At 43.8% G+C, this 18,681-nt stretch overlaps 1 protein-coding gene across 1 annotated transcript in view; it reads left to right on the forward strand.

Moving 5' to 3' along the window:
* The window catches only part of LOC146834631 (vitellogenin-A2-like), an 83,171-nt gene that overhangs the window by 48,337 nt on the left and 16,153 nt on the right, over nt 1-18,681 (forward strand). The window contains exons 24-27 of the mRNA XM_085602102.1: nt 6,448-6,498; nt 7,719-7,823; nt 16,719-16,931; nt 17,028-17,170. Of these exons, the coding sequence (XP_085458228.1) occupies nt 6,448-6,498; nt 7,719-7,823; nt 16,719-16,931; nt 17,028-17,170 (512 nt within the window). The remainder of the gene's footprint in view (nt 1-6,447; nt 6,499-7,718; nt 7,824-16,718; nt 16,932-17,027; nt 17,171-18,681) is intronic.

Genomic DNA, 18,681 nt, shown 5'->3' on the forward strand with positions numbered 1-18,681 from the left:
CTTGGACACGCAGGGTGCGTGTCGTGGTGGAATCAAGGTGTTGGTGAAGAGCGCCTGGTCATCGTGTGCACCGGGAAAAAAGGTGAGACTCGGACGTGCAGGGTGCATGGTGCATGTCCAAGTGCAAGCCAAGGAATTTGTGAAGAGTGCCTGGTCATCGTGTGCACTGGGTGAAGAAGTGAGTCTAGGACATGCAGAGTGTGTGTCGAGGTGCAACCTGAGGCGCTGGTGAGGAGTGCTTGGGAAGTGCGTGCACCAAAAGTCTCCATAGTGCTGAGTGCGGGTCTCTGTGTCCACTGAGACCGCAGGAAGGAGGGCCAGGTCATCGGGCCTTCAGAGTTAAACCGGAGCGGCCCGGACCGGCAGCCCCGGAGGAGCTGGGCCTCCAGCCCGAGCTCGCCGTGCCCATTGACAGAGTTCTGGATCAAGGCCGAGTTGCTGAAGGTGGAGAGGAGAGTGGGGTCGCGTCCCCCCAGGTAACGTGGATCACCACCTGTGGTGGGGGCACGGGCTCGGAGGGACACTCTCTCTGCCTCTCGCTTCTGTCAGCTGCGGGAGCCTGTTGCTTCAGCTCAGATCGAGGTCCGTGCTGGCCCAAGGAGGGGCAGTACTGGGGCCGGAGTGAGAAGCGGTACTTTTCTGTCATCATTGATCCGTGTTGGGAGCAAGTGTTAACCTAGACTGTCGTATTACACTTTGCATTATTGCTGCTAACGAACTATCGAACTGTCGTATGACGCCTGACCTTATTTGTGCCTGACGAACTATGTGCTGGGTATGCTGCACACTGCGTTATTTTTCCCTTGCAGAGTATATGATTGTAACGTGGTGCATTGCATTAATTCTTCATTGCTCAGTACATCATTATAACGTGGAGCATTGCATCATTTCGACATTGCACAGTGCATGATTGTAGCGTAACGCATTGCTTTGTTTCTTCCTTGCACAGGACATGCTGGTAGTGATACGCATTCCATTATTCCTTCTATTGCAAAGTACATGACTGTGGCGCTACGTATGGCATTGTTTCTCTATTGTACAGTACAGGAGTATATCGTTACGCATTGCAGTATTTCTTTTCTTTAGCAACATGTATGATTCTAGCAATACGACTTGCCTAACCTTCTGGAAACGGTTAGAAGTAAGCTTAATTGTTAGTTAGAAGCGGTGGTTGGAATTAGAACCTACCAATCCATCGGAAGGAATACTACCCATTATTATATGTTGGTTTTGTATCGTGTGGTCATATCGTATAGCTTCTTATATAAAGATTATACTCATTTTTGACAACTTGTGGAGAGTCTGTTTGTGGTGACATCATGGGGTTGCTGTGAGTGTGGTTGCAGATACTGTACACTCGTGTCTTGGAGATAAGTCTGGCTGCTCGTGCCAAGCTGCTAAGGGGGTGAGCAGGGCTATCTCAGATGGTGTCCTTACTTAGCCTAACGTTGAAACGAGGGGTCCGGACCTCGAACCTGGTGACAGCAGTGTGGGACAGAGACTCCTGACTCAATTTGGTGGCGGCAGTGAGGGATATGGACCCCCACTTCCAACATAAGGTAAATAGGGTTAGGGCTAAGGCGCATCCTTGTCGAACTCCTTTGTGCACTCCTATCTTCCCAGTGAGTTTGCCCACTTCGTTCCATCGAATCTAGGCATAGTTATCCTGCACTATAAGCTGTAGCAGCCCATTTAGCAGACCAAGATCCTGCAGGGCGACCCATAATTTGGTGCGATTTATGGAGTCAAGTGCTGGCTTAAGATCTAAGAACACAACATAGAGATGACCCTTTCTGATGATGACTTCCTTCCAGGTAAGCAGTTAGAAACGGAATACCTGATCTAAGGTGCTAGTGGATTCCATGAAGCCAGCTTGTAGGTGAAACAGTGTATTGTTTGCCTCAATCCAAGTGTTTAGGTGCATCAGGATCAATTTACTAAAAGCTTTCTGAGCCGTATCTATGAGGCTGATTGGTCTGTAATTGGAGGAGTCCCCTTTATTCCCTTTTTAAAAAATCAGGATGATTTTGGTATCCTTCCAAGCGCCTCGGATATCCCTTCTTAGTGCTATTGTGTTAAATTGTATCTGAAGTACAGGACCTCGTATGGTGGATTCTGAACCGTAAAGAACCCCGGTATCTTGTCAAATCCTGGAGATTTACCCTTACCCAGGCTGCTGATTGCAGTTACAGTTTTTTTCTAGAGTAAAGGACAATGCTTCTTTTACTACTTTCTCTATCATCAGACTTGGATCATCCTTGGGCATCTCAGCGTCCATGTCGCTGCCCTCCATGGCATATAGCTGTGTAAAGTGATTCTCCCAAACATGTGATTGAATAAAAAAATACTCTTTTATTACCGTGTGCACTGCTCCTTTGGTCAATAAATGTCAAAAGGATTTACTATTTTTCTTTCTTGATGTTGAGGCCGATGTGCGCCATTTCTCTTCCTCCTAACTTGTCTTAGCTTCTATCTGTGTCTTGTTGTAGTCTCTTTTTCTCTCCGCTATAAGAGCGCTACCCCCACCCTTTACTGCAGCAATAAAGGTGCTCTTAAGCTGTCTGCAGTTCCTGTTGAACCAGGGCATATCCCTAGGTTTGGGAGTCATGCTTGCTGTCTGTCAAGAGAAGTGGCTGTTCATTGCCTTAAGGAGAAAGGACAAAGTAGACATGATATTAAAGTCATCACATCCCAAGTTACTCATGTTAACAAGGGCAGACGCTACCTCAGCATATATAATAGCCATGAAGTTTGACATCTGAGACTATTTGGCTCCATTTGATCCGTCTATTACCATTTGAAGTGACTATAGGGGAGACCATTCTGACGGAACTCTTTAATAAAAAAGGAATGCTGACTAATCCCAGAACCATTGCATTATGATTACTGTCATGTCTAAGTATAATGGCCATATCATGTACTTTGTCTAGATCAAACATTATATAATCAAGCCAGCTTCAAGCTTTTCACCCTCTTAAATGTAAAGGTAGCTTCTAAATCAGATTGCATCCGTCTGTTGCAGGCACATACTCACTGGGTTAGGGTAAAAGCTAGACCTTTCTTCCCCACCTTTGTACATGTCTTAAGTAGGGGTACCTGCAGTTTTTTAATACCCCTTGCCAGTTCTTCCTATTGCACGAGGTACTGGACATAGGCCACAGGCTCATATGTAATGTTAAAATCTCCAGCTGCAATAAATAATTTCCCTCTATCTGAGTTGTCTAAAAAATTGGGCAAAAGAGCTATTGTGTTAGATTGCTGATTTTTGTCCTTGAAATAATTATATATATTGATTAGTCTTATGGCAAACTCCCCTTTTGGAGATATGAGGTCAATGCCTAGTATATCAGCTGACTCGATATTTAGTCTAATGACTTTGCAAGCAAGGCTTGTCCTAACCCAAATGAGTAGACATCCGGACAGTCGGCCTGCCGGTGAGGGTCTGGCTTGAATGCTAAAGTTAATGTACCCTACTGTAAAAATTGGTTTGGTACACCATGTTTCCTGGAACTTACATATATGACATTTGTCTATTAGATTAGCCCAGTTGGAATCTGAAAGTTTGGACCTTAGCCCTGCAACGTTCCAGGAAATGATTTTAATTGGTCTTTGAGATTTGAGAATACCTGTAACGTAGGGCCCTCAACTGGCTCTTCTGTACCTGGGTTTGGATCGTGTTCTGGATAAACATAGCTTTGTGATGGGATATTTCGCTCTAGGGGATCTGGTCCTCTGGAGATGTCTTGTTAATTCTTTGACTGAATTCTTTTTGCGTTCAGTGGGACCACTTATGTCTCAATCTAAGCAGTTAAGGTCAGTTAGGAGCTGATACCTATTATTAGTTGTTAGCACGTGAGTATGGTGGCCCTGGTGCTGAATCTGGGTTGGGCAACAGGGGCTTGGTGTAATTACAAGGGAGTGCATGAGGTGAATTAAATGAGGCAGCAGGGGGCCCCTTTGTGTTCACTGGTCAATATGTGGATGATCAGGGACTGGCCCTGAACACAAAAATATCCGACCTCCACCAGCTCATCTAAATCACCAATAGCTTAGCTGCCTCACGCAGATGATGGGTTTGTTTATGTTTGCCAGCAGGGTTCAAAGGAAGAAGGGGGAGCAAGGAAGGGGTGAAAGGGGTGTTAAAAACATTACCCGCTTTATGATAAACAAGGGCTAAAAATAGTAGACACTAGCAAATCAGACGGAAACGAACAGGAACGGACAAGAACAAGGCTGTAGCAAGACGAGAAAGTTGCTGCTGTTGAAATAACCTTAGGGCACATAGCTTCATGCGCCCCTAGGAAAATTGGCTCCCCTGGGTTGGGCCAAGCTCACCCATGCTAAAGGCCGGACCTGCTCTCAACTCATGTAGTCATACAGTAGTAGATCCATTGAAAATCTAGTTCACTTATCAGGTTAGAACAGAGCACAAAGACTACACTGCATCATCGTTCTTCATACAGTTGATTCATTTTGATTCCTAGGCATGCAACACTTGTGAATTAAAGATGTGCATTGTGATAATATATCCCTAGCTCTCTCAAGCCCACTTTGTTCAAAACAAACCCTACAAATCTTAGCAAATTTCCTCGGTCAGCCTATTTTGTCATACACTGCGTTGTTAGCCAAAATTCACCAGTTCATGCTCCTGCTCCAGTCATGAGTATGCGGCAACGATACCATTTTTGTACAATTGCTTTATGTACTTAAATAACTCTTTTCTGGTGCAATTGTTTTTGTACCTCGTAACTTAAATAATTTCCCATATTCCCAAAAGTATAGAAGGTGCTTTCAATGCAGAGGAATTCCGAATGTTGCTTTCAGTTCCACACACACTCTTCTCCAATATATCTTAATGGTTGGGCAGCTCAATAGCATGTGCATGAAGGTGCCTCTTGACCAACATCCTCTCAAGTGATGAGCAATGGTAGACATACATTTATATTTTTACCTGAACCATCATGTAGTATACTCAGTGAAGAATCTTCAAATGCAATATTAGAGAACCTGACCTCAGTGATACTTTGCTCTGGTACATCAATGGCTCCTTCCACAAACTCTCATTAGCGCTGGCTATTCCTTGTTCACTGCTCTTCTACATGTTCATTAGATCCATCTGTGTGTTCATCTTTAGGGTGACATATGTGCGTGATTTTAACTCCTTTCGATCCTGCTTTCAAACAGTCTGCATGCACTTCAGCTGTGATTCCAGCTCATTACATTACTGATGCTCTATAATGGCTTGAGGAGGGTATTTAATCCTGCAATAGTAATGTCAGTTACAAACCACATTGTGTACAGATATACCTTAGCAGTACTACCCAACAAAAAAATCACTGTATTTTGTGAACATGTTTACAACATATAATTTCTTTTGTAGACAGGTACCCATGTTAGAGTATATGTAAAATAGCTCAATATCAAATATTATTATTCATTGCAGCAGGTGTGTAAATACAGTGCAGAATCACATAACTTGACCAATTTAAAATATGCAGCAGAACAGGTCTAGCTAACACTTGTTATTTAATACACATTTCAGCTTTCCTTTTCATCCATCCCTCCAAAATTGTTAACTCATCCACACTTTGAAATAAACTATAATGGCAAAACATTCATGAAAGCTCTTCACTCATAATATATTTTACAAGCCAAATGGTATTTATTCTAGAAAAGTGGATATAACAGTATATATGAAATCAGGATAAAGAAAACCCCTTTTAGAAGAGCTAAAAACTGCTTCAACAGAAGCTGTCAAGTTGAAATGAATGAATACAACCTGTCACTCATTCTGCTTGATTCCTCAATCACCTCTAGTCCACTATTTGGGAATAAGCTAGCAGTAAAGTTGAATTTCTAAAATTAATTAAATGTATTTCATTTTATGGCAATTACATTTGGGAAATGCTTAATATTAATGGTATTTAAATTTTAAATAAAATTGACATTTTTTACGTGTTTTATTAAGTGTGAATATAGCTACAATGCAATGAAGCGCTGTACCGGAGACAAGTTACAATGTATGTAGGTGAAAAGAAATACAACTTTTTGGGATGAGGAAGGTGGTGATGAGGACAAAGTGAATAGGTTTAGAAAGCTAATAGTAGAATGAACAGAAAGTATGAGAGATGGGGAACTGATGAAGTGGGGGCACCACAAATTAAATGGCAGTAGGGGTAGTGAAGTGATGGAGCGCTTCTTGAAGAGATGGTTCTTGAGATCCTTCCAGAACTAAAGCAGTGATCTGACCTGCTCGATTTGATTTGGGGAGTTGATCCAACCTTTTGACCTTGTATGGAAGGATGTTGGTATTGACAGTCTTGTAAATGATGCAGCTGATGTTGAATATTATGCGTCAGGCGTAATAATCACTTGTTTGTGCAGCATCAATTGCATGTTTAGAGAAAGGACCACCAAACATATCTCTTCTCATTGTTTCTCCTGCAGACGAACCCTGACATTTATGACCTACGTTTCACCCCAGCATACAGAAGCTCTGTAAGTGGTATTCAAAATAATTTGAAGTTAATATTTGTGATATTTTATGTTGATTTACTTGAATTATGTGTAAGGAGCAATAAGATTTCTCTAACGTTAGCACCACATTGTATATGTCATAAAAAACAGAATGTGGGGTTTTCATATGGGAAACTAAGCCATTTCTCTAAGTTGAGCACTAAGTGGAACTGGTCACAAAATCAAGACACAGTCATAAAAATAGTAAGAGGCCCATTAACATGGTGGGCGGACTTTGTTTTCCCGCCATCGTAACGGTAAACGGGACCGACCGCCAGAGGTGCAGAGGTCCCGCTATGGCAATAAGGATGTACCCCCAACCTTGGCGGTCGCATCCTGCAGATTATGCATTGAGGCGGGCGGTGCTGTCAGCAGCACCCGCTGCAATGCAAAATATGCATGTCTTGCATTGGCCTGCCACCCTGTGCATGCCAATGAAGGGAGATAACATGGGTACCCCCCAAGTGCAGGTATCCACCCCCCCACCTCTTCGGGGGCCTGTTGCGGGCTCCTAAAGGCATGCCCCACGCACCCATCATAATATGGATGGCAGTGCCTGCAAGGCACCACCACTATATTGAGGGCCTTTTCTGCCCGGCCGGGAATCCGACCGGCAGAAAAGCAGTGGACGGTCTTTCTGTCCGCCACGGTGCCCCTCGCCATACTAAAATGGCGGGGGGTGAAACGGGAGTATCTGGTGTGTGGATCGCCACCGCCGGGCCGGCGATTTGCCCGATATGCTAATAGGCCCCTAAGTACCTTTTACAGGCCACAGTGTTTTGATACAGTTTGGGGGTTCAGCGATACCTTTGTAGATAGAAATTAAAGTATGTTTAAATGTTGAAGGGACTTGTCGTTCCTTACTTTCTTAGCTCAGTTCATACAATAGCAGTATTCATGCTTTAGCTGCTGCTATTATGTGGAAGGAAGACCTTCAAACACACCCAGTTCTGCCATACCTCAATCCAAGATATCTTTAGCAGAATGACAGAAAGATTAGTAAAATAATGTTTGATAGAAACACAGAAATACATGACCATCAAGCTCAATTGTGAGGGTTTAGTTGGTCCTGAGATCTCTAAGGGTCAGTCAGGCCTGCAAATATATTTTAAAGTTGTTTTTTTAAAGTTATTGCCATAACTACCATTTATGTAAACTGCATTTAAATAAGCATTTTCCTAAACTACTTTGTAATAATCCAGAATCCTAAGAAGAGAGCCTCAGGACACAGAGCTTCTTCCCAGTCCAGCTCCAGTTCTTCAAGCAGCAGCAGTAGCAGTGCCTCCAATGCCAGAAGATCTCAGAGGGTAGGTGCTGCATTAAAATAGATCCATATTACATTGTCCCCCCATGTCAGACATCTTGGGATTGCTCCTTTTCAGATTCTGCAAATTAACAAATTACACTGGCCAACACTGAGGAAGTGGAGATGGTACGCTGGTCACCTTGGAGGAGGGGTGGATCACGAAATCAGGACTTTCGGTGCCATGCAAACTATTACAGAAGGGCTGTATTTCAAGGGAATGCCCACATTTCTAGAAGCAAACAAGTTTTATGATTAAAACACACCACTTTGAACCTGGATTCATCTGCTGTGACCATCAAATTAGGGAATTCTATACTACTCTACCACTGAAAAGAGCATACTCTCACATTTTTTTGAGTATAAACTCAAAAAGGTTTGACAAAAATGTGCTTTCACAAAGTTGGTGTAAACTGGATTGTGCTATACGATAAACGATCTGTTGATTGGTTAACATTGTCTAATGTCAGCCATGTACATATGACCTTATGGTATTTCCTTTTTGCTTTGGAAAATATCATATTTGGACTTGCTTCTGATCAACATCTGCTGTCGGGTACATCTTACCTATTACAAGCCTTACTGTTTACTTTGCATGTTTATGAATCTATAAACTACCAGCCTCCATTTAACTAGGGTGTTACCATTTTCAGATTTTTAAGTGATTTACAAAATGCATTACCTTCATTATTCTGAAAGGACATTACTGCTGGACACTTGTCTGTAATGTATTCCTGATTTGTAATTGCCTTTCAAAGCCATGCTAATGTTATTGACTGTCTTGCTCCTGCTTCTATATAACAAGGATATATATATATATAAAAAAAATATTAAAAAAAAATATATATATATATATATATATATATATAAAACCACACAGTTGCCCATGAGGAGGAGGCCTCTCAAGCTGTTGACTTCTCCCAATGAAGAGGGGCAATGAGAAGAGGCAGGCACACAATGCTGGCAATCCACGGCCAAACGCGTTTCGGGCTCGCGCCCTTGATCACTGGCCACACGAAGCAAAACAAACACGAAGGATGCAGTCCTTAATTTTATTTCAAATAAGCCCCGCCCACTGGCCTCCGGGCATGCTGGTAAAGGTAGTCCTGCAATATCTAACCACAGTGGGTCTTCGTGTTGCTCCGTCATTGTTAAAATTATAAAATCACCCCAGTGGGTTTTGCAGAGTTGTCTGTATCTCTCCCCCTGTCAATAGTTCACCTCTGCATAGAGCACCAGCTCGTCATAAGCACTCCGGTCGTCCGGCGCTCCGAATCCGCCGTTCCGCGGCGGGCCCCCTCCGCGACCGAGCAGGCCGCTCAAATACAAAACCACACAGTTGCCCATGAGGAGGAGGCCTCTCAAGCTGTTGACTTCTCCCAATGAAGAGGGGCAATGAGAAGAGGCAGGCACACAATGCTGGCAATCCACGGCCAAACGCGTTTCGGGCTCGCGCCCTTGATCACTGGCCACACGAAGCAAAACAAACACGAAGGATGCAGTCCTTAATTTTATTTCAAATAAGCCCCGCCCACTGGCCTCCGGGCATGCTGGTAAAGGTAGTCCTGCAATATCTAACCACAGTGGGTCTTCGTGTTGCTCCGTCATTGTTAAAATTATAAAATCACCCCAGTGGGTTTTGCAGAGTTGTCTGTATCTCTCCCCATGTCAATAGTTCACCTCTGCATAGAGCACCAGCTCGTCATAAGCACTCCGGTCGTCCGGCGCTCCGAATCCGCCGTTCCGCGGCGGGCCCCCTCCGCGACCGAGCAGGCCGCTCAAATACAAAACCACACAGTTGCCCATGAGGAGGAGGCCTCTCAAGCTGTTGACTTCTCCCAATGAAGAGGGGCAATGAGAAGAGGCAGGCACACAATGCTGGCAATCCACGGCCAAATGCGTTTCGGGCTCGCGCCCTTGATCACTGGCCACACGAAGCAAAACAAACACGAAGGATGCAGTCCTTAATTTTATTTCAAATAAGCCCCGCCCACTGGCCTCCGGGCATGCTGGTAAAGGTAGTCCTGCAATATCTAACCACAGTGGGTCTTCGTGTTGCTCCGTCATTGTTAAAATTATAAAATCACCCCAGTGGGTTTTGCAGAGTTGTCTGTATCTCTCCCCATGTCAATAGTTCACCTCTGCATAGAGCACCAGCTCGTCATAAGCACTCCGGTCGTCCGGCGCTCCGAATCCGCCGTTCCGCGGCGGGCCCCCTCCGCGACCGAGCAGGCCGCTCAAATACAAAACCACACAGTTGCCCATGAGGAGGAGGCCTCTCAAGCTGTTGACTTCTCCCAATGAAGAGGGGCAATGAGAAGAGGCAGGCACACAATGCTGGCAATCCACGGCCAAACGCGTTTCGGGCTCGCGCCCTTGATCACTGGCCACACGAAGCAAAACAAACACGAAGGATGCAGTCCTTAATTTTATTTCAAATAAGCCCCGCCCACTGGCCTCCGGGCATGCTGGTAAAGGTAGTCCTGCAATATCTAACCACAGTGGGTCTTCGTGTTGCTCCGTCATTGTTAAAATTATAAAATCACCCCAGTGGGTTTTGCAGAGTTGTCTGTATCTCTCCCCATGTCAATAGTTCACCTCTGCATAGAGCACCAGCTCGTCATAAGCACTCCGGTCGTCCGGCGCTCCGAATCCGCCGTTCCGCGGCGGGCCCCCTCCGCGACCGAGCAGGCCGCTCAAATACAAAACCACACAGTTGCCCATGAGGAGGAGGCCTCTCAAGCTGTTGACTTCTCCCAATGAAGAGGGGCAATGAGAAGAGGCAGGCACACAATGCTGGCAATCCACGGCCAAACGTGTTTCGGGCTCGCGCCCTTGATCACTGGCCACACGAAGCAAAACAAACACGAAGGATGCAGTCCTTAATTTTATTTCAAATAAGCCCCGCCCACTGGCCTCCGGGCATGCTGGTAAAGGTAGTCCTGCAATATCTAACCACAGTGGGTCTTCGTGTTGCTCCGTCATTGTTAAAATTATAAAATCACCCCAGTGGGTTTTGCAGAGTTGTCTGTATCTCTCCCCATGTCAATAGTTCACCTCTGCATAGAGCACCAGCTCGTCATAAGCACTCCGGTCGTCCGGCGCTCCGAATCCGCCGTTCCGCGGCGGGCCCCCTCCGCGACCGAGCAGGCCGCTCAAATACAAAACCACACAGTTGCCCATGAGGAGGAGGCCTCTCAAGCTGTTGACTTCTCCCAATGAAGAGGGGCAATGAGAAGAGGCAGGCACACAATGCTGGCAATCCACGGCCAAACGCGTTTCGGGCTCGCGCCCTTGATCACTGGCCACACGAAGCAAAACAAACACGAAGGATGCAGTCCTTAATTTTATTTCAAATAAGCCCCGCCCACTGGCCTCCGGGCATGCTGGTAAAGGTAGTCCTGCAATATCTAACCACAGTGGGTCTTCGTGTTGCTCCGTCATTGTTAAAATTATAAAATCACCCCAGTGGGTTTTGCAGAGTTGTCTGTATCTCTCCCCATGTCAATAGTTCACCTCTGCATAGAGCACCAGCTCGTCATAAGCACTCCGGTCGTCCGGCGCTCCGAATCCGCCGTTCCGCGGCGGGCCCCCTCCGCGACCGAGCAGGCCGCTCAAATACAAAACCACACAGTTGCCCATGAGGAGGAGGCCTCTCAAGCTGTTGACTTCTCCCAATGAAGAGGGGCAATGAGAAGAGGCAGGCACACAATGCTGGCAATCCACGGCCAAACGCGTTTCGGGCTCGCGCCCTTGATCACTGGCCACACGAAGCAAAACAAACACGAAGGATGCAGTCCTTAATTTTATTTCAAATAAGCCCCGCCCACTGGCCTCCGGGCATGCTGGTAAAGGTAGTCCTGCAATATCTAACCACAGTGGGTCTTCGTGTTGCTCCGTCAGTGTTAAAATTATAAAATCACCCCAGTGGGTTTTGCAGAGTTGTCTGTATCTCTCCCCATGTCAATAGTTCACCTCTGCATAGAGCACCAGCTCGTCATAAGCACTCCGGTCGTCCGGCGCTCCGAATCCGCCGTTCCGCGGCGGGCCCCCTCCGCGACCGAGCAGGCCGCTCAAATACAAAACCACACAGTTGCCCATGAGGAGGAGGCCTCTCAAGCTGTTGACTTCTCCCAATGAAGAGGGGCAATGAGAAGAGGCAGGCACACAATGCTGGCAATCCACGGCCAAACGCGTTTCGGGCTCGCGCCCTTGATCACTGGCCACACGAAGCAAAACAAACACGAAGGATGCAGTCCTTAATTTTATTTCAAATAAGCCCCGCCCACTGGCCTCCGGGCATGCTGGTAAAGGTAGTCCTGCAATATCTAACCACAGTGGGTCTTCGTGTTGCTCCGTCATTGTTAAAATTATAAAATCACCCCAGTGGGTTTTGCAGAGTTGTCTGTATCTCTCCCCATGTCAATATATTATCTACTGGCGGTTGCCAGCAGATAGTTATAGTTATGACCGAGTTTCCATAGGAAATCAGAAAATTCTATTTTGAATAACTTTGGCGCCGGTTGACGAATCCTCGCGAAATTTTCAAAACTAATGGGGCGCTCCACTCAGCTCCTACCCTGAAAGTCTCGGGGTGATTCGTCAAGCGGGGGCTGAGAAAAAAGGGGGGTCCCAAAACGCGTTTTCCCCATGCATTTTCCCATAGGACATTTAGTCGAAGATACAGCCCGAACGGCTGAACAGAATTACTTGAAATTAGGCAAAGAGGTAGTCCTCAGGTCAGGCATGTGCCTTTTGCATATATGGTGTCAATATGTTCAGTAGTTACTGAGAAAATTGCAGTTAAAAGTACATAAATATCTATAAGCGCCCACCGTGCGCGCACCATGCGCGCACCCTAACGTGCGCGAGCGTAATTCTGATTGGTGGTTACATGTCAGTCAATATTCGAATCGGTCGAAATCAGGAAGTGTTGGCCGCCATTTTGAGGGTAGAGAGTTCCTGACCCCCTAGCCTTTGTCAGGGGGTCCCTGAAGGACCCCGAAGGATGAAAAAAACATTTTTTTTTTTTTCAAAAAATCGCGGGGCTCGCGCACTGTGCTCGCACTGTGAAAGACCTTAAAAAAAAAAACATTTTAAACGAGCCATTCCATATTACAGGATACAGTCAATCTATAACTATATACATAGGTAGTTTATTGTAAAATAAATATATAAAAAATATAATAATACATACATAACTTAGCATTTAAAAAACCTTACAAATTCACTTAAAAAACCATAGGTTTCACACACATTATAGCTAGGAACTAGCATTTAAAAAACCTTGCAAATTCACTTAAAAAACCATAGGTTTCACACATGTTATAGTTAGCTGGACATTTCACTCGTAAAAAACCATTGAAATTCCCCCGTAATAGTTGATTCAGATAACTATAACTCGCGCGACCGCCACTCTATCACAAGGATGATGTCATCAGTGATGTCATGAGTGATGCCACTGACCATGTCATGAGTGATGTAATATGTGACGTCATGAGCAGTGGATTGCGGGCGCGCGAGTTATAGTTATCTGAACTAACTATAACGGGGGAATTTCAATGGTCTTTTACGAGTGAAATGTCCAGCTAACTATAACATGTGTGAAACCTATGGTTTTTTAAGTGAATATATGTATAGATATATATATATATTCACTGAAAAAACCATAGGTTTCACACATGTTATAGTTAGCTGGACATTTTACTGATAAAAAACCAATGAAATTCCCCCGTTATAGTTAGTTCAGATAACTATAACTCGCGCGACCGCAATCCTCTGCTGATGCTAATACTGTATTTAGACACTTATTTGCCCATGTCTTCTTCCATTTAATTTTAGCTATACATATATTACAAATATTTTTTTTTCATAAAGACACATATGTCATCAGCAGAGGATTACGGTCGCGTGAGTTATAGTTGCCTACAGTAACTATAACGGGGGAATTTCATTGGTTTTTTATCAGTAAAATGTCCAGCTAACTATAACATGTGTGAAACCTATGGTTTTTTCAGTGAATTTGCAAGGTTTTTTAAATGCTAATTCCTAACTATAACGTGTGTGAAACCTATGGTTTTTTCAGTGAATTTGTACGGTTTTTTAAATGCTAAGTTACTTTACGCCATTTGTGGCGTGCGCGCCCACTTAACGCAGTTCGTTCCGTGCGCGCACGGTGCGCTTCGCACACCGCGTGCCCACGTTACGCTAGATGGGCCATGAACGCACGATGCGCTTCGCGCACGGTGCGCACATGGAGGACATATGATGAGCATCGTTGTGATAGGTAAAATATATGTTTTGTTTAGCTCTAATAAGCCAAGCGCAAAAGGTGCCCTTCGGGCACCTTTTGCACACAGGGTGGGATGAATGTGGATATTTTTTTTTTTATTATTATTTCTTAACGTACGCGTACGGTAAGCGTAATCGGCGAAATTTTTAAAAAAATTAAAATTGCCTTTTTTCACTTGGGGGATCGTTGGGGACTCCCTCGACATGGCTAGGTGCTTGGGAGCTGTGTAAACAGCCCCTTTACATGTTTTTGCACTTGGTTTTTCAACCCCCTGTCAGAGTGCGAGAGAGAAAATGGCGGCCGCCGCTTCCTGGTTTCGACCGATTTGAATGTTTACTAAGATCTAAGGGCCAATCAGAATCACGCTCGCGCACGCCACCGTACGCGTACGGTAAGCGCACTGTAAGCGCACCGTAAGCTGGCTCAGATATATATATTGATTTAAAGGCTATTTTCTCAGAATCTACTGTACAGATTTACACCAAACCTACAAAAGGCACTTCCTTGACCTGAGGACTACCTCTCTGCCAAATTTCAAGTAATTCTGTTCAGCCGTTCGGGCTGTAGCTGTGTCTAAAGGTCCTATGGAAAAATGCATGGAAAAACGCGTTTTGGGACCCCCCTTTTATCTCAGCCCCCGCTTGACGAATCCCCCCGAGACTTTCAGGGTAGGAGCGGAGCGTAGCGCCCCACCTATTTTGAAAAATTCGCAAGGATTCGTCAACCGGCGCCAAAGTTATTCAAAATAGAATGTTGCGGATTTCCTATGGAAACGTGGTCCTAACTATAACTACCTACTGGCGACCGCCAGTAGGTAATTTATATATATATATATATATATACACTTTATATAGGTCTCTCCTATGCAGTGCTACAATAGCCTGTGTTGCCCATGCTATAGATAGCAATGTAAAAACTAAATATAAAAGAGAACTAGGAATTAGTGTTATGTATAGCAAATACATTTATAGATTTGCTCTTTCTCAGTGACAAACCACAGAACCCTGTACCGTTCATAAGGAATAAAGATAATTCATTGTAATTGCTCCGTTCCCATATGAAGATTCATTAATGTTCGCCTTTGTGCAGTCATGATGGTGCATTATGAGTGTTCTATGCACAGTCCACAAGATGTGGGAGTCTTCTGTAGGTCAGAGAGACACTGGATTAGCTGCCTGCTCATAGCCCTAGATAACGCGTTACTATTTTGTTCTTAATCCAGATGATGCATTAATGTTCTGTACATATTCCAAAGCATGCATACATTCTTCATAAGCGACAAACAAAAAATCATGAGTGGAATGCTTGAATTAATTTCAGCCACTGGTTATTACTCTAGCTGCATTCTAGTCCATAGTTTTGCCAGCTATGCCAGTCTAGGCAGAGACCAGTCATATGCAAATCACAATGGGGTTCTGCCCCATATATATGCCACTCTGAACTACAATACCAGGTCCCATACAGATGGGGATACAAGCACCCAAGACATTTTACAAGCTATGTGTGACGCCAGTCCAATAACACAGTTGTTTGGAAACTTATACTTGGGTTTAACCATTGCACTAAGGGTGCCTCTCTTAGCTTCTGCTCTGTCTGGTGCAGCACGTTGAGAAGAAAACAATTGATTATTACAAGGCCCAGTTCATTACAAGTGATACATTCAAGTGAGGCACTTATCACTTTCTATTTTTCCTGTAAACCATCTTGACAATACATAGTGCTGACTACAACAAACTCAGGGAGGAGTCTTTATGGACTGCAGTAGAAGACATCTTCATGTTCTATATGAAGAATTGGAGATATCAAAGCAATAATTCCCTCTGCAACTCAGGAGAAGAAGTCTTTGTGTGCCTAAAATAAACCAGGGCAGGGATGTTTGTTTTTTATGATAAACATCCACTGATTTTGAAAGGTAAATCTGCTGATTATCGCTGATGCAAATTGTATCCTATGAAACAATAATGAAGATCATTTGGCAAAAAAAAGCTTTTTTTTCAATGATAAACAGGCAGAGAAGGTGCAACTGTTCTGTTTAATGAATTAGAATAAACTAGATGAAACATCAGTGTCCCTTACAAGAGACTATAGTTTATGAATTATTCACTAACAACAAATGCATCAGGCTTCATACTCCTTGATTGTCTCTAGGTCGAGAAAGCTTGTAATCACTAGAGGCAGAGGCTTAGAAGAGAGGTATTTTTAGAGTCCCACAGATGGTGGTGAAGTTTCTATAGACTGCGCAATTGCAATTTGGAACGCACGGAATATGTTTCCTATGATGAACTTGGAAGTCGAGGCATTATGGGTTATCGGGGCTCTGCTATACAGCATAAGTACAACCAGTTGCGTTATACACAAGCTGGCTGAGCAATTCATTGCAATTCCCATCTATGGAAACCAAAAATGTTTGCATACGGCCCTTTTTTCTTATTATATTGCAAGGTTTCCTCTGAGCAGGGTGCCCCATGTTTAATAGAGCTAAGGTGTTGTCTGAACAAACATCCACTTTAGGAAGTGCCTGTGTATCCCACCTGACAATAGAACTGGTGCAGAGTTTTCAGGTCTCCATTTTAATAGCTATTTTCCACTTTTGTCACATGCCTCTAGCCTGCATTTATGGGAGACAACAAGCCCCCAGTGCTCGCTGTTACTGCTCAAGCGGTGAGAAATGACAACAAGAAACAAGGATACCAGGTGATCGTGTACGCCAACTACCACACCTCCAAGCCCCAGATCCAGGCCTATGCAGTAGAAATCGCCACCTCCAGTAGATGGCGCGCTTGTGCAAATGCAATTGTTGTCAACTCTCATGAAGCCCAGGTGAGGCCGGGGGAGCAGACGACACAGGGAAATTAACATCTCCTCTGTATAGAATGCATCAAATTTAATCTATGTCATTTCTTACATTATGATTAGGCCTACCTGAAATGGGGTCAGAATTGCAAGGACTACAAAATTGTTGCAAAGGCTCAAACTGGTCATTTTGGCAGTCAACCGGGCCTGAGGCTGATGGTGGAGTGGCCCAAAATTCCATCAAAACTGAAATCGGCTGGAAAATGGTAATATTTCTACATTATGTAAGAATTTACTAATTGTATATATTCAGGAAAAGCAAGAAATACTATATTCTGAGGTAGGCACCAACAGGTGATTTCCCCATGTGACTTACACATTAGCACTATAGAAGGTCTCAATCCAACCTGTAGTTTGAGTAGTGTTAAGCATGATGATAGGTCTTAGGAGTACAGAAAATAAAACTGGGTATTCAAAATGTTTTATGTTACAATACTGCAGAATAGACATCTTACATGATATTCAGCCCCACAGTTCAAAACGTACCCAACATATGACACAAATAACCAGCATGCCTAGACATTTGATGCTTGATGTTAGTCTCCATTAACCTGTACTAGCAATGTAGCTTTACCTGAAGGTCAACTTCAAGCTTATTTAGACCTTTTTCTCTTGAGTAGTTTTTCAATGATCTAACTTATGAATGAATCAAGGTGAACCGTTAGAAGAACAGGTCATTTAGGTTTTTGTCAACCCACTTTTAACTTAACCTGGTGCATGTACCTCATTCCGCTGCCAAGCCACTACATTTTTATCCCAATATTCAAAAGAAGGCATGCTTTGTGACATAAAAAAAAATCATTCCGTTCTCTCCGCATGCATTGATGGGCCTAAACTAAAATCCTTAACTTCTAATCAATGCAACATTTTTGCGTATTTTAATTTAGTCGCATAACATACTTAAAATATTTTCACAAGTGCAATAATTATGGGCCCGATTCACAGAACTAACTTAAGGCAAAATACTAAACTTACTACCCTTTTGGTATTCACAGAAGGCACTTACTCATTTCGGTATCCACAGAAGTGAGGAGTCCTAACTTTAGGACTCCTAAATGCCTTCTGTGAATACCGAAAGTCTTAAAGATAGCATCTTTCTCAGTTTAGTAGAAGTAAAGTTAGGACTCCTAACTTTAGGACTCCTGAATGCCTTGTCTGAATACCGAAAGTCTTGAAGTCAGGATTTTTCTCAGTTTAGGAGTAGTAAAGCTAGGACTCCTATCTTTAGGACTCCTAAATGCCTTCTGTGAATACCGAAAGTCCTAAAGTTAGGATTTTTCTCAGTTTAGGAGTCCTAAAGTTAGGAGTCCTAACTTTACTACTCCTAAACTGAGAAAAATCCTAATTTTAAGACTGTCGGTATTCACAGAAGGTTTTTAGGAGTCCTAAAGTTAGACCTCCTAACTTCTGTGAATACCGAAATGAGTAAGTTCCTTCTGTGAATACCAAAATGAGTAAGTGCCTTCTGTGAATACCAAAATGGTAGTAAGTTCAGGATTTTGTCTTAAGTTAGTTCTGTCAATCGGGCCCCCTGTGTTTGTTTCATGCGGTGCTAGGAATGAACAAATACTACAATTGTGTTAAAGTTTTCAATACCAAGCTTTCAGGCAGGATTGGGTACTTCCTCTAATGGGGGAGAGGCACAAAGAAATCTGACAGTTACAAACATTTAGGGGCATTTAGAGTCTGACGGCATGGTGCAGCCTCCATCAACCAA

The sequence above is a fragment of the Triturus cristatus genome, chromosome 4_2, assembly GCF_964204655.1.
Source record: "Triturus cristatus chromosome 4_2, aTriCri1.1, whole genome shotgun sequence".
NCBI lineage: Eukaryota > Metazoa > Chordata > Amphibia > Caudata > Salamandridae > Triturus > Triturus cristatus.